Genomic DNA, 24,723 nt, shown 5'->3' on the forward strand with positions numbered 1-24,723 from the left:
ATTACTTAGCAGCCGCAAAGATTTCATACTTGAACTTAATTTTCTTTTCATACATTATGCGGATTAACAGCTACAGCTACTATCTGGTGGTGATACTTTAATGAATAAAAATGAGTTAATTACATGGTCAAACTATTTTTTTTAATAAGTTACATGGTCAAAATATTAATTCGTTTATAATGCATGCCAATGCTTTTTATTTTTTTATTTTTTTATATTTTTTATTTTTTTATAAGTATCCACTGTCAAATATAAACTATGCACCCTATCAAATAAAATGTGTATTGTCCCTAAAATAATTATAACTTTTCGTTTAATTTATTAAAGTTTGATTCATCAGTAGAATCATTAGTAAGCAAAAAAAAAAAAAAGAATAATTTTTTGCTTGGTGTTACGGAGATTTTGATATCTCTATGCTGGTGCACATGTATCAATTTGCCGCTAACATAAATAATGTTTAGATTTTGTCAAAAATAAATAAAAGTTTAGATCGATGCTTTGGCTTAACCTTCTTCGATCAAACCCACCCTTGATTCTTGATCTTCAAGAATAGGCTTCAAACCTTCAGCTTGAGTCTCATTTGCAAAAACAATGTTATGAACTACATAATCTATTAGTCTCCTTTGAACCCTTAAGTCACTCAACATCTGAGTCTTCTTTAATTCAAGTAATATTTCTGGCTCACCTCAAAATTATAATATATATATATATATATATATATATATATATATATATATATATATACGTGTTCAATCAATCAAGATGCATGTAAAGTCTGATTATGAATTATTCAATTATTAGAGATCAAACTCGGCTACTTATCAAGGTCATCTCTTTAAATAAAGAGAAAATTTACCATATATACATTATACACACACAAATTACATAACCATTTTTGGTGGTGTTCATAAAATTGATAGAAAGTACCATTTGAATGGTGAATCAATTAAAGATTCCACTTTGAATGTTCGTCATCTTCCCATTAAACAAGATGCCATTATGCTCCAACCAAATACACCACATTGTTGTTAGTCAATAAGACGTTATATGCAACAAACACAAATATAAATAGATAATGTTAAGCTCCATGCAAGCTATAAATAAATAAAATAATGTTAAGTACGAAATTATATATAGTGCTGACGACTGTATATGTTGTTATTTTAGAGAGTTTCTTTAACATGAACCTTCCAAAAAAGTTTAAAGATGCCCTTACAAATTTTAGTAAAATAGTGAAATTTTATAATGGAAAATGTTATTTCTCTAGAAAAATAGCATCAAGAATTTTTTAAGAAATTTTAATTGCATGATTTATTTGTTCACTTCCTATTTTTCAGCCACACTTCCTCAAATTGTGGTAAATAGTGCATTGTGATTGGCTGCTCTTTATTCTTGAAGAATTCTTATGTTATTTTTCTAGAGATATAGCATTGCTCTTTTATAATAAATATAAAAAATGAAAGATATATATATATATATATATATATATATATATATATATATATTACATAAAATTCACTAAAAAGTATAATAAATATGTCTACATTTGGACTATTTTTTGGAGGGACATATACTAAATGCATCATATTAATATTATTTGGACACCTGTTTTTGAACCCGTACGTACATGATCATAGAGAAGACCTACCCCTATAGTATATCTCTCTCTTCAATAATGCAGATTTTGAGCAGCCAATTTTAACCTTTTGGAGGGATTTTATTCATAAAAATACATGGTGGTAGCATGGAGCCCGCAAGCAGAATCATAAATAATGAAATGCCAGCAAATTAACACTATATGGATTGGAGAAGATAATCTTCTTATTCTAACCTCTGCCAGCTTCTTCACAAATATCTCTAGCTACCAAATTAAGCCCACCATTCATTTCATTTCATATACATATATTTTATATTTCTGTTCGTGCGTTGAGTGTGATTGTATGTATGTATTCACAAACGCACCGACGTATACATGCAATGTAGGACAATATATATATATATAACAAATGGATCATTGAAAAATTAATAAATAATGGTATATTCTCCAATGTAAAGGGATATTAATATTAACTTCTTTCTCCTTACTTTTTTTCATCATTCACAAAACTTAATTACCACAATAATATTCACTAGATGTTTTTATATATATGTGGATTGGATCATGCATGTAGTATGTTACAGTTTAATACAAAGAGTTTATATAATATATATATTTGTACTAGTAAATAATAATTAATTAAGTAATTAGGCATGTGGAAAAATAAGGATCATAAAAAATTAACTTCATTCTTAATAATATGCAATAGTCCTCATGAAAACAAAACACATCAATATAGGAGAAAATAATCATATGGTGAGGGAAAGAGGGGAATCATCATAATATTCTCTAATCTTTTGCTAGAAATTTCCTATGCTATCAACATCTTACTATATATTTTTCCTACTTTGTTTCACCAACAAGGGAAAAAGTTGAACAAAAAAACAGTTCATAAATGGTGAAATACATCAAAATTAGCTTCAATATTACTTAGATCTTCTGACAGTGACGTTAAAGGATATGTACTGAAATCTATTGAATTATTATGACTCAGCAACTGTCCTTCTTGCCATGAACTTGTCTTGTTGATGAATTCTTCACCTTCCCATGAGATTAATCCACCTGCATTTTCATTAATCATGTTGCTAATTTGATAATAATCACTCATGGTTGAAGTACTATTGCTTGAACTTTCATTCACCAAAGGAGAACTAAATTTTGAAACTGAGTTGTTGATGTTGTCTGAAAATTCTGAACTATTTAGACAAGGCATTGAAGAGAAGAAATAGCTTGAATTGTTTCCAAACTGATTCTGTTCAAATTGTAATAGACTTGGCTGATAATAATTTATCAAACTTGAATTGTAGTATAATGGATCAAAATCCAATGTTGGATTATTCATAAGAAATATTCTTGAAGCTTCTGTTAAAGCTAATCCACCAATATTATAGTGATTAATCAAATCACTCATTAGAAGGGATTCTGAGTAGTCATGTGAGGATTCTAGCATTGTGTGTGTAGCTAGAATTCTTTGAGGTTGAGAGTGAGACAGTGGCATTATCATTGATGGTTTTTCCTTCTCTTCCTTTATAAGAGATTCAATATTATTGATGAAGGGTTTATGTGTAGCTGGATCAATCCCTTGTTTCATTAGTTTCTTCTTCAAACTTGAATTCCAAAAGTTTTTAATCTCATTATCCGTTCTACCTGGTAATTGTGCTGCAATTTGAGCCCACCTGAAACATTTGAAATTATTAATCATTTTTTAAGCATTATGACTTAATATATATATAACCATAACATACTTGAAAATTTAACGACTTCATATATTCTTCAATGTACATAATATATGTTACCTATTTCCAAGTGCTTCATGAAGATTGATAATAAGATCTTCCTCTTGTTTTGAGAACATTCCTCTCTTCAAATCAGGTCTCAGATAGTTGATCCATCTCAATCTACAACTCTTTCCACATCTTTGCAACCCTGCAATTCATACAAAAGTGAGTTGTAAAGGAAAAAAGATAAAGATTTTTTTCTTTTATATGTTGATAACTTGATATGTAAGTATATATTAATATTACCAGCTAGTTTAGGAACTGAACTCCAACATCCGACACCAAACATGGTTATGTAATTGAAAAGCTTCTCATCTTCTTCAGGGGACCATAAACCTTTTCTTAGTTTTTGCTTTAAAGAACAAAAATGGCGACCCATGTTTGTGAGGACAATAGAAAAAAGGACACAAAGGACACTATTTCTTAATTATGGAGAAAGGCTCTGAATAATGAAGTGGTCACTGGCTATATATATAGTGAAATTACCCTTGTGGTTTTGTCATTGAAACTCTTAATTATGAGTTGAAAATATACTAAAGAATAAAGATTGTGTAAAAAACAGAACAACAATAATAGGTTCAATAATAGGTTGACACCCTTAATATGTATACTCATTTGTACTATTATGGAAAATTTAAGTTAATCAAATATATAGTTTCTGTGACCATATTTTTTAAGTTGCGTGACTACTATTTTTTTCGAATTTATTTGGTTAACTAAATGGAAAAATAATGGTTACATGTATTTTAGTTGCGTGACCACATTTTTCCGGGTTTTAAATAGTGTCCTTGCAACTGAAAAAATGTGTCACACAGATCATATAGTTAACTGAAATTTTCTATAATGGTATAAAGGAGTGTCAACCAATCTTTATTAAAAAAAACCATCATTAACAGACCAAAAAGTAACCATCAATCTAGTATCTAATTGTTATAGTAAAGTTACGAGAGGAGAATCCTGTGGAATGTAAAAGCAATCAAGTGGGATTTACGCCAAATCCGGTGATGCTTGAATGGATTGGTTTTTAAGAGATCCTTGTTTCCCTTTCTATAAAAAGAAATTAGAAAATGTAATCCATCAACAAAAAGTGAATAGAAAAAAAAAAAACAATGTAAAGCAGTGTAAGAGTTTAAACGTGCCATGATTTATAGAAAAGTTGTGTTATTTGAACAATTATTTTTATGATAACTTATAAGACAACCATAAATTTACAAAGAAAATAAGATATTTATACAAAAATCAAAGCAGTAAAGAGAGAAAGTAAAAATATAATATGAGTATAAAAAAGAAAGTTATCACAAAAGTTGTCAAAAAATAGTTGTACAAATATATTTCTCTTTAAAGAAAGGGCAATGATATTTGAACAACTATTTATTAACAACTTTCATGACAATCACATTTTTCTCTCTTTTCATTGGTCAAAAACAATGGAGGGAGAAAAAGGAAGAGAGAAAAATATAATGTGAGTATGAGAAATAAAGTTATCTAAAAGTTGTTAAAAAATGGTTGTACAAATATCATTTATCTTATAGAAATGCACTTATTATTTAGGACATGATTTTTTTTTTGGAAGAAAGCTATTTCAACCAAACTAAGGATAACTGATTCATTCTCAAGTATATAGTTCAAGGATCTTTAAGATCAAAAAGCTCGGCAGAACTGGACATATGTGAGTCTTGAAGGTCTCGGTCTAAGTTAAAGTTGTGGAATTGAACAATGAAGCATCAAACACACACTTATTGTTGGCAGTGTCATTAACACACACTTATGCTTTAGAACCAATGGCTAAGATATGAGATACATCATAAGATAGACTATTATATTTTATTTCAAATTAGTTTTTGATAAGCATACATGATATATGATAAGTTAATTGTTTACGGACCCTCTAAATATTTTCTCTCAATAATTTTTAAGTCTGCTCACATGTACCTTCATAATTTTGAATGAGTTTTTGCAGGCATCTTTATAATATCATAATAATCTATCCCAAAGAAAAATATAGATTGTTTTTAACAAAGATGAATTATATATGAATGTTTAAGTGTCAAATACATAAAAAATTCATATTTAATTCATCATTTGTTAAAATATATTAAACTTTTGAAAGAGAGATTTCTACAACGTATTAAACATGAGTGGAAAAAAAAGTCAACTTTAAAGAATGCACATAATTTGATTTAAAAATAAGGACCAAAAACACTAACTAAAAATATTTGAAAAATCATTGTTTGAATAATTTTTTTAGGGAAAGAAAAAACAAAATTTGATATGTTTATAGAGATTTTTTTTTGAAGGAATATGTTTATAGAGATTAAAACTTATTTAAGACAATTCAAAAGAATGGACAAATTTAATTAAAATTTTGCAATTTTGTAAATCATTTTAAAATAATGATACTATATGAAATAAATTGATATAATTTGCAATTTCAATAATAAAGGTGTTAGTCAAAGAAATAGTAAATCATCGATTTAGTCTTTATTCAAGGAATAGATCATCAATTAATTTTATAAAAAGCATTCCTTCCATATTTAGTCTCTAAAATATATAAATATAATTAATTTTCTCTATAATATAAAAAAGCTGTTAATTTAATGTTAGAGACTAATTTTGACTGCATTTATGTATTTTAAAGACTACTTAATTATTATATTTTATATATTTTAGAGACTAAATTGAAAGTATAATCACATATCAAATCAGTTAGTACGTGCCCGATGTGGTTTAAGACATATCACAACGGTTCATTGCCTGATGTAAAAAGTGAATGACGTACAACCTCACCTTTAGTTACATCGGTTGATACCCAATGTGAAATGTCATTTCTTTAGTAGTGATAGTGTTGAATAAGGATCCATTTGACCAGGTTTATAGGGACATGCTGGAAAAACTGACATAGAGAAAATAGAAAAAAAAAACACAATCACAAAACACGAACACAAGAATATAATGCGGAATTCCAAATTGAAGAAAAAACCATGATTGTTATCTAATGATAACTAGAGAATAATACCATATGAAAGTTATTACAACACATACACTACTATCAAACATCCATCGCTCTAGTACATCAACACTCTCCAAAGCAAATACCTATACCTAAATCTTAAAACATTCTATATTATAAGAGAAAAGAAACAAAGTCAGATACAAGTTTAAAGTTTTTTTGCGGCCAAATACCATTTACGGTCCTTTAATTTACATGATTAAAACAAGTTAATCTTTAAGTTTTTTTAGCTACAACTTGGTCCTTCTAGTCATAAAATATATGTACCATTATCCTAATTTCATACCAAAAAGTGTTTATGTGGATGTTTAATGGTAAGTTGATTTGTACAAACTCATTGCTATTATAAAATTAAGGTTAAATTATATTTTTGGTCCCTTAACTATTTAAGTAGTATCGTTTTGGTCCCTTAATTAAAATTCGATTTATTTTGGTCCATTAACTTCTCTCCGTTACACATTTTGGTCCTTTCCGTTAGTTTTAATTCAAAAACGTTAAGTTTTCTTCATTTTCTTCTGGAATTTTTCTGGGATTCTTGTTGTTGAAGGTTGACTATCTCATTCTAAAATCACTCGATTTTGATTGGTCTTTCAGAATTTTGAATTTAAAAATGATAATATGTCATAACTAAAATGATGTTTTATGGCGTTTTTTCAATAATTTCATGATTGTTGATCATTAATCCACATCATCAGATTGTATGACACACCTTTTATATTTACCACATCACCATTTTTGAGTAAAAATTTACGCGAAATGAACCAAAACTGGGCAATAAATTTCATCGTAAATTGTGTAATTAATAGATAGCTTATTTGCAAAATAAATATAGTTTTATTGAGATTAATTGCTATGCACCGACATGATGTATTTTCTTTTTTTACGTTGCGTGACCTAGACGTTATGTATCGAAATTTTAGGTTGTGTGACCTAGACTATCTTATCAAAAATATCTTATCAAAGAGAAATGCTAAGGACAAACTCTCAAACACACTCTTTCAACACACTCCAATAATAGGAAGCCACCTCACCCAATTTTTAATACATTTCAATTTCATATTAGGTTGTCGGTTAATTAAACAAAGGATGGGGATGATGTGTCAACATGTTATTGGAGTGTGTTGAAAGAGTGTGTTTGAGAGTTTGTCCTTAGCATTTCTTACATTGCGGGAACGTTTTAGGTTGTAAACTAAATCTTTTTTGTTTATTTTTCCTCGATATATAAATAAGTTAAACTTTTAGTTGAGAGCGTATGTACGGTCACAACTCACAAAGAAAACATTATTAACAAACGGCGGGAGTGAGAAGAATTTGTGATGGGTAGCGGCGAGTTGGCAGTAGCTGAGAGCGGTGGTGCATCTCTTCCTTCAGTCGGCGCTGATGCAATGAAGCGTCGCGTAACCTACTTCTACGAACCAAGCATCGGTGATTATTACTACGGTCAAGGTCACCCAATGAAACCCCATCGTATCCGCATGGCACACAATCTCATCGTCCACTACTCTCTCCACCGTCGTATGCAAATCAACCTTCCTTTCGCCGCTGCGCCGGAAGATATCTGTCGTTTTCACTCTGATGATTACGTCGAGTTTCTCTCTTCAGTTTCGCCGGAGATCGTTAAGGATAATTCGCATCCTCATAATCGGCTGTTGAAGAGGTTTAATGTTGGTGATGATTGTCCAGTTTTCGATGGACTTTTTCCGTTCTGTCAAGCTTCTGCTGGTGGATCTATTGGTTGTGCTGCTAGGCTCAACCGTGGTGATGCTGATATTGCTATTAATTGGGCTGGTGGATTGCATCATGCTAAGAAAGCTGAAGCTTCTGGATTTTGCTATGTTAATGACATTGTTCTTGGGATTCTCGAGCTTCTCAAAGCTCATAGGGTATTATTTTTTATTTTTTCTGTTTATACCTTGTTAAATGTTTTTTTTTTTGTTTTTTTTGTGATTGTGTTATTTATTTAAGTATGAAAATTATGCTTGTGTGTGTTTTACTCATTCATGGTCTGTGTTTGTGACCTAGATTTGCACTTAAAGACATATGACACAGCGTGAGTCGTGTGACTATATAATTGTGAGTGGGTTAGTCCCTTTGATTGTGAATATATCAAAATATTTGATATATAAGAGATGTGGTTTATATCTAGGGTTTGTTTGAATTGATTTAATCTAAATTTTTTATGTCTGTAAATTTTGTGGACTGTTTGAGAGAAGTTATGAAATTAGGTTATGGTGTTATTGGTTTTTAGCTTATTTTCATTTGTTTTCTAAGATAGTTTATGACAATCTTGGACATGACGGCACGACATGATTATAAAATTGTGACTCATATCTAGTGCCAGTTTTGTATACCTAAGGTTTGTTTGGATTGACTTATTTGATGTTATTTATTGATATATGTTTAGTAAAATTGTTTGTTTGGGAGAACCTATGGAAATAGCTTATAACATTGTTCATAAGCCCTTTTCATAAATTCTCCAGGATATATAGCTTTTGAAAACATCTTATGTGAAAACAATTTGACTTTAATTTTATCTTTTTCTATAGAAATTGCTTATATATAAGCGATTATCATGATAAGTGTCTGCGATATAAGTTGGAATGTGAGACTTCTCCAACATGCATGTTTTCAAACGACACCAACGATCTTCACGTTGGTTGAAAATAACACATTTGCTTTCATTATCGTCACCAACAATCATAGTTTAGAAGAACTATCATACTCGATCATAAAGAGTATATTCACTTAAAGTTAAACCGCTCAGATTTTTCAAAATAGTTATCATACTCCAAAATAAAAAGTATACGTCATTTGAAGTTAAATCACGCTATGAATTTTCACATGTTGAAAAGTCAAGCTAAAAACTTATAGTGCAACTTTCATGTTGGCGGGAGACATAATCACACAACACACTAACATCAATGTCAGTCAATGTTTGTGTACTCATCAAAACCTCGTGCAATCTAGAAGGTATCAACACATCCTTGACTTAAAATTCCTCAAGTCAAAATTGATTCTTAAATCAATTTTAGGGGTGTTCAAAACTGAGTCAACCCAATAAAAAACCTTAAATCGAACCAACCCAATAAAAAACCTTAAACCGAACCAATCCAAACTAAAAACCGTATTTAATTTGGATGTATTCAGACCATTTTTTTTACTCAACACCGCACAGTTCAGTTTGCGGTTTTATTTTACCAATCGACTCAAACCAAAACAAATCACAACACAAGAGAAACACTAATTAAACTTTTGTCACACAGTCTAGTACTCAGTGAAATTCAATTGAAATTTTTATAAATAAAATGTTTTTTCAATTATTTTTTTTGACTAAGACATGTTTTTTCTCTTGTTAAATTTCTACTACGTTTTTTTATTTTATTTTATTTCAACAATGTATTTATGTACTTTAATTTAATTCTTTTTATTTGATACAAATGATGGTCAAATGCCCAAGAGAAAACCAAACAACTAGCTGGACATGCCTAGGCGAACAAGCCCCAAAAATATCATAAAAAAGAAACCTTTGAAGATCGCTAGGTGTATACTCCAATCTAGTAACAACAAAAGAGTCTAAATTAACAAAAGCTAAAGGTCGTCAGCCAATCAGCATAATGGTTTTCCTCCCTCCAAGTGTGACTAAAATGGACACGCCAATCAAAAGCCAATATGTTGCAAATACACCGCACTAACGTTGGAATGACTCTACTAAACTTACAATTACCGGTAACCATGTTAATAAGAGTTTTAGAGTCACTTTCCGTAATAAATTGAAGAATACGTTCTCGCTAGGCCATAGCCAAACCAAGATACATGGCCTATAATTCAGCATGAAGTGTGTCACACACTCTAATCTTCCTAATGTAACCTTTTAACCATATTCCATTAGAGTGGCAAAAAAGGCCACGACAACGTGAATTCTCTCCACCTCCTTTGCAAGCATCGCCACTGTTGAGTTTTATCCGACCTTCAAGGGATTTATCCCATATTATATGAATTGTCTCTTTTATTTGAAGATTGCAATAAGGTGGATGGGTTGAGCAAATATCTATCTCTCCTATAAAGTTTTGAATCACCATGACAAGGTTGTTTGACTGGTGAAAATTGTTTTCAAAGACAACATTGTTTCTCCACGTCCATAAGAACTATCAAGTTATCATGAAAATGGTCTTCTAGCTCTTATTAAAAATTTGGTCCCTGCAATAAAAAGTAAATAAATCAATTATAAAATTAAATGGATCAAGAAAGAGCCATATTTGAGTTGCATAGACACAATTTTGGTGCACATGAATGTTAGTTTCATCTTCCTCTTCCACATCTAGTACAAAGTGGAGATATGCCCATCCCCCACTTGCTTCTATAAAGATGGTAAAGATGCACTCTTGGGACGTGAGAGCCAGATGAAAGTTTGGATATGATGAGATCCTTTCCAGTCCTACATAGATTTCCATTCTCCTTCCAATACATGAACATCTCCACGTTGAACCTATAAGCACTTTAAATGGTAAACCAATGAGTATCAGTGGCTTCCAATCCCGTAACATCAGAGTCATCTGCATCTATTGGGGTTGGTAAAGGAACCACTTGATTCACAATATTTTTTTTACACTAAAAATCAACAATATTATTGAGAAACAATAAAACTCATATCTTTTTGGATATGTGTTATTATACAAATAGGAAAGTATTGGGTCCAATCTTTATTGGGTTCAGACCCGACCCATCTAGCTATATGTTGCGCTGTCTGATTACTAGATCTCCTTATCCATCTAACACTGATCATGTTCATCTTCTTTAACTCTGCATGACTTTCTTTCATCATTTCCCCCCAATATTTCCTGCAGAAATTTCCGGTGTTTAAATTTGAGACAACCATCTGGTTGTCCTATTCAATCACAACCCTACTTAGATTCATCCTTTTTATAAGCTTAACGGCTTCAAAAACTCCATGAGCCTCTGCATCAGTTGCATCTTCCGTAGACATGATCTCCCTAGTCTCTACCACAACGGAGTCCCCGTCCTTGCGACAGAGGATAAGACCTAAACCCCAATGGCCATCACCCAAATAGTGAGCATCCACATTGAGCTTTAGGTCACCCTTCGCCGGAGGAGTCCAACCAGTGTTACGGCAGTTCATCCCAGAGGATTGATGGTCTTTGAATGTTGATGAAGCCTATTCACGAGGTTGTAGTTCGAGATTGCGGTTTGAGCTTTGCGACAAACTTCCATAGCAGGTATGTCCATTCCTTTGAAGATTAAAAGATTTATGGCTTCCCATATGTGATAGATAATCGCTGTTATATGTGTTATGAGTTCAATTTATGTGTTGTGAAGCATGTAATCTAGCCAATTTAGAAAAGTATTGGTATCTGTGTTTTCAAAATTGATAGTTAGATCAGAGTAGAACCACACCCGTTTAACCCAATCGCACTTCATAAAAAGATGGTCTAAGCTTTCAGTAGCCTGGTTGCAACGAGGGCAAACTGGGTCAAGGGTGATGTTATGCTTGAACAAGTTTGCTTTGGTATGGATGCCTCTATGGTTGGTAACTTATCATGCAAAAAACTTAGGTTCCAATCTCCCTCTTGATTCAAAACATCTTGCACATTAAGGGCAATATCAATGAAATTATGGAAAACTAATGGGAGCTCGCTCCTGTTAGGAAGCCACTTATCCAGTCAAAAATTTGTATGTCTTCCATCCCCTAGTTGTCTAAAAACATTGTGTTGGAAATCGTTTTGAACTCCTACTAAAGCTTTCAACAAGGGGGAATCCAAAGGCTGAAAGTTGCAAGAAACCATAAGATCATTATTTCTATCATACTTGCCGATAAGAACTTTGCGCCATAATTCTTAGGTTGGCAATCCATATCCCAGTTCATCAAATGAACTTTACGACCCTAATCATATTTTGAATTCTACTTGCATTTTTGCTTATAAGTTAATGTTAGATATATTTTAAATCATAGAAACTCAATAAAAACTTTTAGAGAATGATAAAATATTAGTCTTTTGCATTTCTTATCGAATAGGTTACTTTTTGGTCCATGTTTTTAATCTAGTCCACGTTGATGGAACATTGTCGGATGAAAGTGTAGTGTTGGATCAAATTTGAAACATTGTTGAGGATAAGTCGTTTTTAACTTAATGTTGGAAACAAAAAGATTGTTTTGTCTTGTAAAAAACCGAATCAACCAAAATCACATTGGTTTGGTTTTAATTTTGAAAGTCAACTAAACCAACCCACATACTTTTTTTATCTTGCGTTTTTCAAATGACTATTAGTCTTAAAACTGAACCAAACCACACTGCGAACATCCTAATCAATTTCCTCTAGCCTAAACATTTTACATCAAACGTAGATCAGAAACCTTTCTTCTCCCTCTCGGTTCTTAATAACCTTTTCTTCGCTTATATGCACACAGCTAAAAGTTTAAATTTATATATAAGATGATGCTATAATCTAAAACGTCTACGTCACATAAAATAGATATTTGAGAAGATATTTTCGATGTAAAATTATAGTCTAAAACGTCTATGTCACACAACGTAGATAAATATCTTCTTTAACATCTACGTAGACGTTTTAGATTATAATTTTACATCGAAAATATCTTCTCAATTATCTACATTGTGTGACGTATACCTTTTAGATTATAGTCTAATTTTATATATAAATTTAAACCTTTAGCTGTGTGCGTTAGGGTTGGGAATAGGCTAGGCCAGGCCAGGCCAGGTCAGGCTTTGATAGGCCTGAGCCTGGCCTACGAAAAAATTTGCAGGCCTGAGCCTGGCCTATGGCCTTTCATAGGCCTATTTTTTTGGTCTGGCCTGGCCTGAAAGCCTATTTACAGGCCTACTTACTATTAAAGTCATCAAACATTCCATTTTATCTACTTTTAAATAGGCTTAATAGGCCTCAAAGCCTATTTCAGTGTAAGACTTGTCTATCACTATAAGGCCTTAAAAACTTATTTCACTATAAAGTTTTAAAGCCTATTTAAAAAGTCACTATGAAGCCTAATATGCATAAACAGGCTGACCTATTAGGCTTCATAGACTTTTTTGATAGCTTAAGCCTGACCTATTTACTTAAATAGACTTTTTAAAAAGTCTAAGCCTAACCTTTTTAATAAACAGACAGACTTAAACTGGCCAGACAATAGGTCCTGTAGGCCGGCCTGGCCTATTCCCAACACTAGTGTGCGTATATGCGAAGTGTCAAGGCACAGAGTTATTAAAAACCGAGAGGGAGAAGAAGGGTTTCTGAAGAAGAATTTCCAATGGGCAGCGGCGAAATGGGTGTAGCTGAGAGCGGTGGCGCATCACTTCCTTCAATCGGCGCCGACGCAATGAAGCGTCGCGTAACCTACTTCTACGAACCAAGCATCGGTGATTATTACTACGGTCAAGGTCACCCAATGAAACCCCATCGTATCCGCATGGCACACAATCTCATCATCCACTACTCTCTCCACCGTCGTATGCAAATTAACCGTCCTTTCGCCGCTGCGCCGGAAGATATCCGCCGGTTTCACTCTGATGATTACGTCGAGTTCCTCTCTTCCGTTTCGCCGGAGATTGTTTCGGATAATTCACACTCTCATTATCGGCAGTTGAAGAGGTTTAACGTAGGTGAGGATTGTCCTGTTTTCGACGGGCTTTTTCCGTTCTGCCAGGCTTCTGCTGGTGGATCTATTGGTGCTGCTGTTAGGCTTAATCGTGGTGACGCTGATATTGCTATTAATTGGGCTGGTGGGTTGCATCATGCTAAGAAAGCTGAAGCTTCTGGGTTTTGTTATGTTAATGACATTGTTCTTGGGATTCTTGAGCTTCTCAAAGTTCATAGGGTATTTTTTTTGTTTATACCTTGTTAAATGTTATTTTTTGTAATTCTGTTAAGTAACTATGAATATTATGCTCATAAGTGTTTTTTTACACATTCATGGTTTGTGTTTGTGCCCTAGATTTGCATTTAGACAGGACTTGAGTCGTGTGTGACTATAAAATTGGGAGTGATTAGTCCCACATTGATATGTCAAAATATTGGATATGCAAGAGTTGTGAGTCTGTGTGAGAGAAGTTATGAAAATAGCTTAAGACGTTGTTAGTTTTCAGATTATTTTCATTTGTTCTCCAAGATAGTTTATGACAATCTTGGACGCGGCATGACTATAAAATTGTGAGTAGTTAGTCCGCGTCGATTATGAATGGCCAAAATGTTGGATATATAAAAGTGGTGACTCATACCTAAGGCCTGTTTCATATACCTAGGGTTTGTTTGGATTGACTTATTTGAGGTTAATTATTGATACACATTTTGTGAGATTGTTTGGGAGAACTTATGAAAACAGCTTATAACATTCATAAGCTATTTTCATAAATTCTCCAAGGTAGCTTTTGAAAACAGCTTATACGAAAACAATTTAACTTTAATTTTATCTTTTTCTATAGAAATAGCTTATATATAAGCGGTTATCATGATAAGTGTCCGTGCTATAAGCGGCAATTCACGTTGTAATTTTATACTAAAAATTTTCCCCCATTAACATTCAAAGGAATTCACGTTGTATTTTTATAAGAAAAATTGTCCCCTATTAACACTCAAAGGAATTTAACACCTCTGTATTTCGTCATTTTCTTGGATTCGATCAAGAGCACTGGATCTATACTAGTTTGATATATAAATATATAAGTAGGTGTATTTAAAGTGGCAGTGAAGTGACCCGCCACATTTCTGATGGACCTATATTTCATTCCTTTTGTCAAACATAAAAACAAAATGGAATTGATACATGCTAGTAATGTTAATGTCAGTTTTCGTTGTTTTGTTGTCTTTATCACATTTTTTTTTTCTCTCTCTTTTTCTGACCTTGTTGTTCACTATGTTATTGGCCAGCGTGTTCTGTATGTTGATATTGATGTCCACCACGGAGATGGCGTTGAGGAGGCATTTTACACTACTGATCGAGTGATGACTGTGTCTTTTCATAAGTTTGGTGATTTCTTCCCTGGAACTGGGCATATTAAAGACACTGGTGTGGGCCCTGGGAAGGACTATGCTCTAAATGTTCCATTGAATGATGGAATGGATGATGAGAATTTCCGTGCTCTGTTTCGTCCCATTATGCAAAAAGTCATGGATGTTTATCAACCTGATGCAGTTGTTCTTCAATGTGGAGCTGATTCTTTGTCCGGTGACAGGTTGGGTTGCTTCAACTTATCTGTGAAGGGTCATGCAGACTGCCTTCGTTTCCTTAGGTCTTTTAATGTTCCTCTAATGGTCTTGGGTGGGGGAGGATACACTGTACGGAATGTTGCTCGCTGTTGGTGTTATGAGGTTCCTTTCTTTCTCAACTTGTGCAGGATTATATGTAATGTATTTTAGTCATGGTCGCCTATTATGTTATTTACTAATTACTGCTTGTCCTTTTCTCTGTTTTAGACAGCCGTAGCAGTAGGAGTGGAGCCTAGTAACAAGTTGCCATATAATGAGTATTATGAATATTTTGGCCCAGACTATACACTTCATGTCGAACCAAACAACATGGAGAACCTAAACACACCCAAGGATATGGAAAAAATCAGGTGATTTATATTAATTTCCTTTTGATTGTATTAGAATTGATCGATAATTCTGTTTTTTAATCATAATTATGAAATTGACTACTTGCCGTAAATAATTATGAATTTGATTACTCATGGTCTATATTTTTATTCCGCTAAGTTACATTCTGATGTTTGACTTTCCAGAATACTATAAATAGTTTCTTTCCATGAACAAGCTGTAGTTCACACCTTGAATGTGGCCCTTTCATTGTTGGAAATTGGAATTGTATTGCTCTAGGTTTTAAAATATCCAAAGGCAGTGATGGAGCTCGATCCACTTCTTTGAGGGAGCCTAAATAGCTAACTCAATTTGAAATTATACACATTAAATTTCTTAATTATATTAAATTTTGTTGTAGCATGCTGGCAAATATGTTTTTGGTAACAAGGCCCATGAGTTGGATTATCGGAAGAGATACTATATCATGTAGAGAAGTGTATTTTCCCTGATAGGGTGTGTAAAATTGCAAAAATTACTCACCCAGGATCGATACCGTGCCCTGGTTGGTATTTAACCACCGGCACTGCGAAAACATGTGCAAATGGAAAATGGTATATAATTCAGTAAAATTTATTTTTTGGGCCTGCCATGGCACCTTTTGTCCCTAACAAGCTCCACCTCTGCGAGAAAAAGTTACCATCGCATGTTATGTCTTATGCATATAGTGCCATGTCTGTGTGTGTTTTAGGGGGTTGGCTATACTGCATAGTGGATAAAATTGTGCAATACCTTTTGTATAACTATGTAGTCAGTAGCGTGATATAGCGGCTGGTGGCCACCATTGGAAGTATGATGTAGCAGACATAGCTCCTGCAATGGTGGCCATGATCGCAGCTGTTTGCAGCTGCTAAATGCTCCTGGAAATAAACCTTTTTTTATAACCGATTTTTTTAATTTGACTTTTTTTAGTATTTACGTAAGACCCTTGATTTTTTGTTCTCATGTATGAGTGTTTCATGAATTTTGAGTATTATTTTAATATTTCAGCACTTATACAGTATTAATTAGTTTTTTAATATCCATAAAAAAGTTAGAATAGCAATCATCCAGTTATGCGCTTCCCCTGAGACATTTTTGAAGTCGGCTGCTTTGTGCCACTATCCAGGAGTGATAACTATATTTTATAGGTTGATCACTGCTACCTGAGTAATAGTCAATTTGGTAGCTGGCTCCTAATCACGGTGGGGACTTGGGGAGCAAGCTATAAATCCTCCCTCCTTGGCTAGTTAATGAGACATTTTAACTCTTTTTCATGCAGTCATGTGTTACTTACTTACTTATGCTTCAATCGAAAATTACTAGGACAGGTAACATTGATTTAAATGGATTATTTTAATTTACTCTCCAGGAACACTTTGCTTGAACAAATTGCCAGACTTCCTCATGCTCCCAGTGCTCCTTTTCAGACAACACCATCAACCGCAGAAGTTCCTGAAGTGGTTTGTACTTCTTAAACTATGCAGTATACTGTCCTTCCATTTTCATCTGGTTTGATTTTAGTTAGTGATTGGGTTCAGGAAGAAGAGGACATGGATATAAGACCAAAACGTCAGTTGTGGAGTGGTGAAGATTATGATTCTGATCCCGATGAAGATGAGAAGGCCAATATAAGGAGCTCAAGTTTAACTTCTCATATGAGGTAATTGTTTATTTTGTTTTATAACTGATTAGTAAAAATGCACTTGGTTTCTCATTCTTTATAGTGTAGAAGTAGGTTAGTAGCGGTAGATGCATAGTTATGGATTTGTCCCTTGGACAGTAATTTTAGGGTGTGTTTGGATTGAGGGTTTAGGAGGGGAGGGCTCACTTTTATTTTTTAAATTACGAACAATGTAAAAGGATTTTTTAAAATAAATTAAGTGTTTTTGAAGTATTATATGATCATTTATCATGTTGTTAATTCAATTTTCTAAATCATTTTATAATGTCCGTAATTTAAAAAAGAAAAGTAAGCCCTCCCCTCCCTTCCCCTCCTAAACCCTCCATCCAAACACACCCTTAGTGTGGTGGATCAAGAAATTTTCTATAGTGGGGGCAGTAAAACAGTCTATACCTTTTTCCCAAATAAATATTATAAACTTTTGCAAAATATATAATCTTATGACAAAAACCTCACAATATCTAAGCTTTTACAAATTACAATTGTTAGACGAGAGGTAAAAAATATTTCACCTTATACGAAACACGCAAGTTTTTATGAAGTTAACATATTTTATTTCTTTTGGCCTGTTATACATTTTTTTTTTTGCTTTGTGGGTGCATTTGCCCCCATATACATAAAATTAACCCGCTACTATGTAGACTGGAGACTACCCTCAAATTTAATGGAAGTTTTGTATAAGTTTTTTTTTTATACCTCTATGCTTAGCCATTGGTGTTAATCAATGTGCAACTTTCTTTATCCAAAGGCAAATGATTGTCAGTGGTTGTCATGTTATTGGATGACTTAATGAAAGACTGAGCTGCCTTGCTTGCTTGAGGGTTAATCCAGTAATGAGGCTTTTGTAAGCCAATACCATGAGCTTGACAACTGTGTTATAAACGCAGAGTGATTATTCATGTTTTTGATTGTTACAGCTAAATTCAATTTTAACAAAAATATAATATTGAAAAGAAAATGTTAAACAAGCGTGTGATAGGGCAAACATATATATTGGATTGGAAGAAGCAACAAGCCTTAATGAATTATGGTGGCAACGTGCATTTAACCTTTAGGAGGGTGTTTGTTTCATGCATTCAAAGCTTATTTCCAGAAATGTTAGGATGAGAATCTTACACTCCCTTTAAGGAGTTAGGAAAGCCAATGAGAGTTGTTTCAGGGTTTTGAAAATTATACTTGCTAGTAAGCACTTTTTATAATATGATTTACTCATTTTTCTCACTTTATTACTTTCATGCTAAATGGCGAGAATCTTACATTTCATGACAATAAAAACATAATCAGTCTTTACTTCTTACTTCCACATCATTTTACCATTTTTATATTTTTAAGTTAAATAAATTTGAAAACATTTATGGAAACTTTAATTATAAACACATTAATTAATAGGAATAACATTCTCAAGATTGTGATTTTAATTCTCGAAATAAAACACTTGCTTTTAAGATTGTTTATTTCAGTGTTGATCGAATAGTTTATTTTTTATCATTTGCAAATGAATTTGATTACCATTTGGTTCCTTTTCTTAAAATCTAAGAAATATACGCTACATGAAACAGGCGCGCAGCAGATATGATGGAAGAAGATAAGCCAGAAGTTAAGCCTGGTGTGCATCCGCCATGCTAATAGTGATAGAACAGAGCTAGTTTTGTAATACAATGTGTTTTGGTTAGTGGGAAGCTCATTAATGTTTGAGCTATGTGTTGCACATTTTCTTCCTTGGTGATAACTGTGTTTTGAAGTTTATGTCTCTTGCTGTAGATGTATACTGTAGGAAGCATTTTACATGGGGATGATGACATTGTGATTTTGGTTTCTAGAAGTTCATCACCCCAAAAATATACTTGGTGCTATAAGTGAATGAGTGAACTCGAGACAGATGGTAATTTCTTGATCTACCATCGTGCATATAGACACAGGGGTGCTTAAACTTTGTTTGAGTTGCTTTTTTGGCTTTTAGTATGCTTGTGTTGTTTGTACCCTGTAGACAAAAAGGTACAGTCCTAAACAATGATTAGAAACTCTCTGGGCTTATATCGACAGATATTATTTTTTGAATATTTCTTCGATTACCTTCACTTTGTTTCTGCTTGTTATTATTAGCTAGCTAAATAATGTTAACTAGTTTGATGGGAAATTTTGGTTCCTAATTGTTATGAGCTAGGATTATGGTGGCAATAGTTATGGTAGTATATTACTCATTTGCACCTATATTTGAAAAACGGATACAATTCAGATTTGTGTGAGTACTTAGTACCACCTTCAGTGTTTGCATCTCAATTTCTCATATCTGTTGGCGATATTTAATGGAAAAACAACACAATGTTTTGTCATATATCTTATGCATCAAATCCTTTTTTAGGTCTCAATAGTTTCTTTGGTAAAAAAAAGGTTTTAACAGCTTTTCTTTTAGTTTTTATGTGTTTTCCCTTCCTTTTGTGATTTGACTCAATTTTATCTACTTTTTTTACAACATAATCTAAAAGTCTTATCTCTAGTTGACCAAGGCACTTAAACCTAGTATCTACTACTTTTATGCGATTGGAGTATCCCAACTCTCTCAAATGTTGTCATTCCTAATCTCATATTGTTTTGTTTGACTCCACGTCAAATGCAACATTTTTATATCTTCTTTGCTTATTTTATTTTCGGTGTTGGTTTTTGTATCATGTAAAACACATGAGAACCCTCGTTGCATTCACCCATATTTTATTTTCGGTGTTGGTTTTTGTATCATGTAAAACACATGAGAACCCTCGTTGCATTCACCCAGTTTGAATTCAATGATCTACATACATATCTTTCAATTTTTTTTTGAAGGATATCTTTCAATTTATTAGCAAGTTTGTAGCATGAATCCAATATATTTAAATTGTGTGATTTGTGAGATATAATCTCCAACTTTTACATCAAAGATATAATTGTTGTCTTTTGCTTAACTTTTGGTTTATATACTTTTGTCTTGCTTCTTTTTAGGTGGAAGTCACATGTTTTTTAAAAACTGGTCTTCATGTGTCTAATACATCTTTTAATTTCTCCTTTGACTCTTCAAATATGATTATATTTTTTCGCAAAAAGCCTGCATACGACCGAAATTTATGTAAAAGATAAGAGCTTAAAATTAACCTTTGGTGCAGTTCTATTGCACAAACTCAATAACTAGAATATTTTTACTAGAATATATTTATTTATTTTGAGTAAACTTTTGTTAATGTTCATCTTTAATGACATTATTTCAACTCAGCCTAATATCACTGGTGATAGAGATCATCATATTTTCATCGACCATGATTTTCCCCTACTCCTAGTGGTGGTATCTTTGGTACTCCATGCCTATCACCCTTAGATTGGTAGTCAAACAGAGGTTGTCAATAAATACTCTTGGTTTAAGTGGCTTTCACTGCTATATAGTGATGCTATATTATTTTCATTCCTCAATCTGGAGCACCCTGTGAAGTTGTTTATGGCCAGGCCATTTCCATTCATTAATTGTGGATAGATCTATCTCTGCCCGAAAACCTGTGATCATACTCTCAATTGGAACCATCTCCCTTGGTTGAAATTCACAATGTTTTTACGTCTCTCAATGAAAAATATAACATGCATGCGATAAAATAATAATATCATCATAAAACGTCGAGGAACAACAAGAGTTTTCTTGGTAAGTAAAAGCGACTGTATGCGTCTTTACATTGTGAAATTGTTTTTTTTTTTTCTTCTTTCAATTTATCTTTAACACTGTCAAAACATTTACCCCCCCACCCCTTCTCTCTCTCTCTCTCTATATATATATATATATATATATAATTGCTAATTTATCGGGGCAAACACTTAATTTTTAGTGAAAAAATAAATTTATCTAAGAATCCCTTCCTCTTTGGATGACGAGCTTAAAAAAAATGCTCAACTCTTTTTAGAGGGAGGTTCTAGTAATAGAGAACATGGGGGATTCAAGTGGTTGAGTTGAGAAAAGTTTTCTATGCCAAAGAGATTTGGTGTGACTTTTCGCAACATACATGCGTCTAATACTGACAATATAGCAATATTTGGTAAATAAGGTTGGAAACTCGTAACTCAACATGATGCTCTAATAAAAATGTTTTTTAAGGATCTCAAGCACCAACTCCATCACAAGCATGATCTTTTAGAATGAATATATTTTATTTTTGTTTTTGTTTTTGTGAAGGCTTGATGTATAAGCATTAATTATGTGATCACTTATTTTGTGAAGGCTTCATGTATAAGCACTTTGTCTAATAATTTTTTTTTTTTTTGTGAAGGTTTGATGTATAAGCACTTATTCTGATGACTAATTTTGTTATGGATCATGATACCATTTTGGCACACTTTTAATATGTCAATTTACTTTTAGTTTGTGTCAAACCATTTTGTGTAACTTCACTTTTAGCTTCTGCAGAAAAATCACAGTTTAATAAGTCATTACAGGTACTCCTATAGGTCATTAGTTTCTGCTGAAAAAATTAGTACTTGAATAAGTCATTAATTTATGTAAATTAAGTCATTATACCAGAAAAAATATGATGCTAAATTAGACTTTTTAAACCAGTAGATTGTGCAATATTATCATGCCCATTGCATTGAAAATTGTTGTTGACACATTTACCTTGGCTGAGAAACACGAGTAATTTACCTAAATATCCTTCGGCAGTTAACTGCCGAGTTTCTTCAAAACCGACTGCAGTTAACTCTCGAGGAAAACCTCGGCAGTTAACTGCCGAAAATCTGTTATAAGAACATAACAGACATAGGAGTTTCCAAACTCCATTGTTACGTTTTTGGTTCTCCTAGGTGCGATTTGGAGCAATTTCAAGCCATTCCAAGCCAATTTCGATCACAAAAACAAGTAAGTTTTTTGAATCCTATGTATTGTTGTTTTGTGGTCGAATTGTTTGTTTGTTTTTTTGTTAAATTTCGATTATATAGCTTTGACGATTTTAGAATTGTTTAGGTTAAAATTGTTAGAATTGTTTAGGTTTAGGTTGTTATGAATTGTTATAGAAGTTTTATTGATTGAATTGTTAGGTTTAGGTTTTGATGATTCGTTGTAGAATTGTTTTGGTTGGTTTTGATGATAGTTTAGGTTTAATTTTTTATTTTATGATTTTATGGCATTGTTGTTTAGATTAGGTATTGATCGCCATTTTTTATAATGTAGATATGTCTCAGAATCAGGGTAACGTTCATGGTGATGAGAAGAACAAAGAAAAATCGCCTATGACATGGCACAAAATTGTTTGTGATGGTTCCGAAAAAAAGAAGGGTTCGAAGGTGCCGGTGTACAATCAATCGAGGTTGAGGAGGAGTGGGAGGACATGCTATTTTGGTCCTCAACCAAAAGAAGGTGCCCTAGGGACTGTAGCGGGCAACCCGATTAACCTTTGTGACGAGGAAGATGTGTAGCGGCTTGTAATGCCTAATTGTGTTGGATCTTTTTTTTTTTTATGTTTTTTTATATGTCGTGCGCATTTTGGTACATTAAACTACATTAAAAATCACGTTTTGAATAATTTCGATTAAAGCCGCGTTTTGAATAATTGCATATTCAAATAAAAAATAATTAAATCTAACGTGAATTCAAATAATTAATATTGCGTACTGAATAAATAAATTCGAAAAGTGAATAAATAAGATAATTATTGTTCCATTTAAAACAACATGTATTATGCATATTCAACTATATATGTTATCACATTACATTACATTACGGAATGTACCTTCCAATAGCAACAATTATCTTACCTCTAAATGGGGTAAATTCAAACTTGCTAAACAGCAGGACTCCAGTATTCGATGCGCATTTTAAATGATGGTATTCAAGTGTCAAAAGAATGAGGTGCATTCGTTGACACTTGAATACCATCATTCAAGATGTTTTTCGAATGTTGGATTCCTGCCGTTTAACAAGTTTGAATTACCCCCATTTAGAGGAAGACAATTGTTGCAGTTGGAAGGTGCATTCATTCTGCACCTACTGAGGATCTTTTGGACGTTTATACCGAACGTTTGTACCTTCCAACTACAACAATTGTGTTACCTTTGAATGGGGTAAATTCAAACTTGTCAAACAACATGACTCCAATGTTTAACCGACATTCCCATAGTTCTATTCAAAAGATTAAATTTTTGTTAGGTTTGGTTTAAATGACGGTATTCAAGTGTCAAAAGAATGAGGTCCATTCATTGACACTTCAATACCTTCATTTAAACCGCCCTAACAAGAATTTAATCTTTCGACAGGAACAATGAGAATGTCGGTCGAACATTGGAGTCGTGTTGTTTAACAAGTTCGAATTACCACATTCAGAGGAAGACAATTGTTGCAGCTAGAAGGTGCATTCATTCGGTACCTAATGACGATCTTCTAGCGTAATCAAACTTTTGATGATATCTTCAGTTGATCTCAGCAACGTCACCCGCATATCAATCCACTGGAACATGTTGTGCTCCCGAAACATGCTCGTCACGTTTTCGTCGTTCGTTAATTCCACCCAAGTGAATGATACTCTCCCCTCGTCGAGCGTTGGACGTTTATACTGAACGTGTTCCACCCTCCTTGTGTCTCGGGGGTTGACTCCTTGGTTGAATTCAGTCAGTTCATCCTTGAGATCTCTTAACGTTACACCAAGACACCGAACATTCAACCTCTGAGGTTCTCCACCATTGAATTGTGCATGAACGTTCATCCACCAGACCATTGTTTCAAATCTACACAATAAGAAATAAAAAACAATCATGAAAAACTCATTCAAACATTTCATCAAACACTTGATGTGCAAATTATACATAAACCCTAAAAATAAAAATAAATAAAAAAACCTAAACTCTAAAAAAAACATAAAAATGCAAAAAGTATAACAAAATTATTCAACTAATATCTACTCTTAAAATAAATCACACACTCTTACATGTAAATATACTTAAAAACTAAAATAAAATATATATATATAAAACACCAAAATAAAAAAAATAAAAAAACCCTAAAATTCTAAATTATAACATAAACATCGTGCAAACATTTTAACAACATTAATCAACTAACATCTACTCT

The 24,723-nt window shown here is 32.8% G+C and overlaps 3 protein-coding genes across 3 annotated transcripts; 2 read left to right on the forward strand and 1 right to left on the reverse strand.

The window, feature by feature from the left end:
• Nucleotides 1-2,313: 2,313 nt before the first annotated feature.
• LOC11418235 (transcription factor MYB61) lies at nucleotides 2,314-3,907 on the reverse strand. Its single transcript, XM_003601151.4, has 3 exons — nucleotides 3,622-3,907; nucleotides 3,394-3,523; nucleotides 2,314-3,273 (listed from the first exon to the last, which is right to left on the reverse strand). Exons 1-3 carry the CDS (start codon nucleotides 3,752-3,754, stop codon nucleotides 2,487-2,489), a joined length of 1,050 nt encoding a protein of 349 aa, XP_003601199.1. The 5' UTR covers nucleotides 3,755-3,907; the 3' UTR covers nucleotides 2,314-2,486.
• Nucleotides 3,908-7,643: 3,736 nt separating this feature from the next.
• On the forward strand, nucleotides 7,644-8,632 carry LOC120579406 (histone deacetylase 6). Its single transcript, XM_039831479.1, has one exon. It carries the CDS (start codon nucleotides 7,702-7,704, stop codon nucleotides 8,347-8,349), a length of 648 nt encoding a protein of 215 aa, XP_039687413.1. The 5' UTR covers nucleotides 7,644-7,701; the 3' UTR covers nucleotides 8,350-8,632.
• Nucleotides 8,633-13,591: 4,959 nt separating this feature from the next.
• LOC11414050 (histone deacetylase 6) lies at nucleotides 13,592-19,726 on the forward strand. Its single transcript, XM_003601154.4, has 6 exons — nucleotides 13,592-14,234; nucleotides 15,284-15,724; nucleotides 15,830-15,972; nucleotides 17,343-17,433; nucleotides 17,512-17,633; nucleotides 19,214-19,726. Exons 1-6 carry the CDS (start codon nucleotides 13,668-13,670, stop codon nucleotides 19,278-19,280), a joined length of 1,431 nt encoding a protein of 476 aa, XP_003601202.1. The 5' UTR covers nucleotides 13,592-13,667; the 3' UTR covers nucleotides 19,281-19,726.
• The last annotated feature ends 4,997 nt before the right edge of the window (nucleotides 19,727-24,723 follow it).

This window comes from Medicago truncatula, chromosome 3 (assembly GCF_003473485.1).
Source record: "Medicago truncatula cultivar Jemalong A17 chromosome 3, MtrunA17r5.0-ANR, whole genome shotgun sequence".
Taxonomy (NCBI): domain Eukaryota; kingdom Viridiplantae; phylum Streptophyta; class Magnoliopsida; order Fabales; family Fabaceae; genus Medicago; species Medicago truncatula.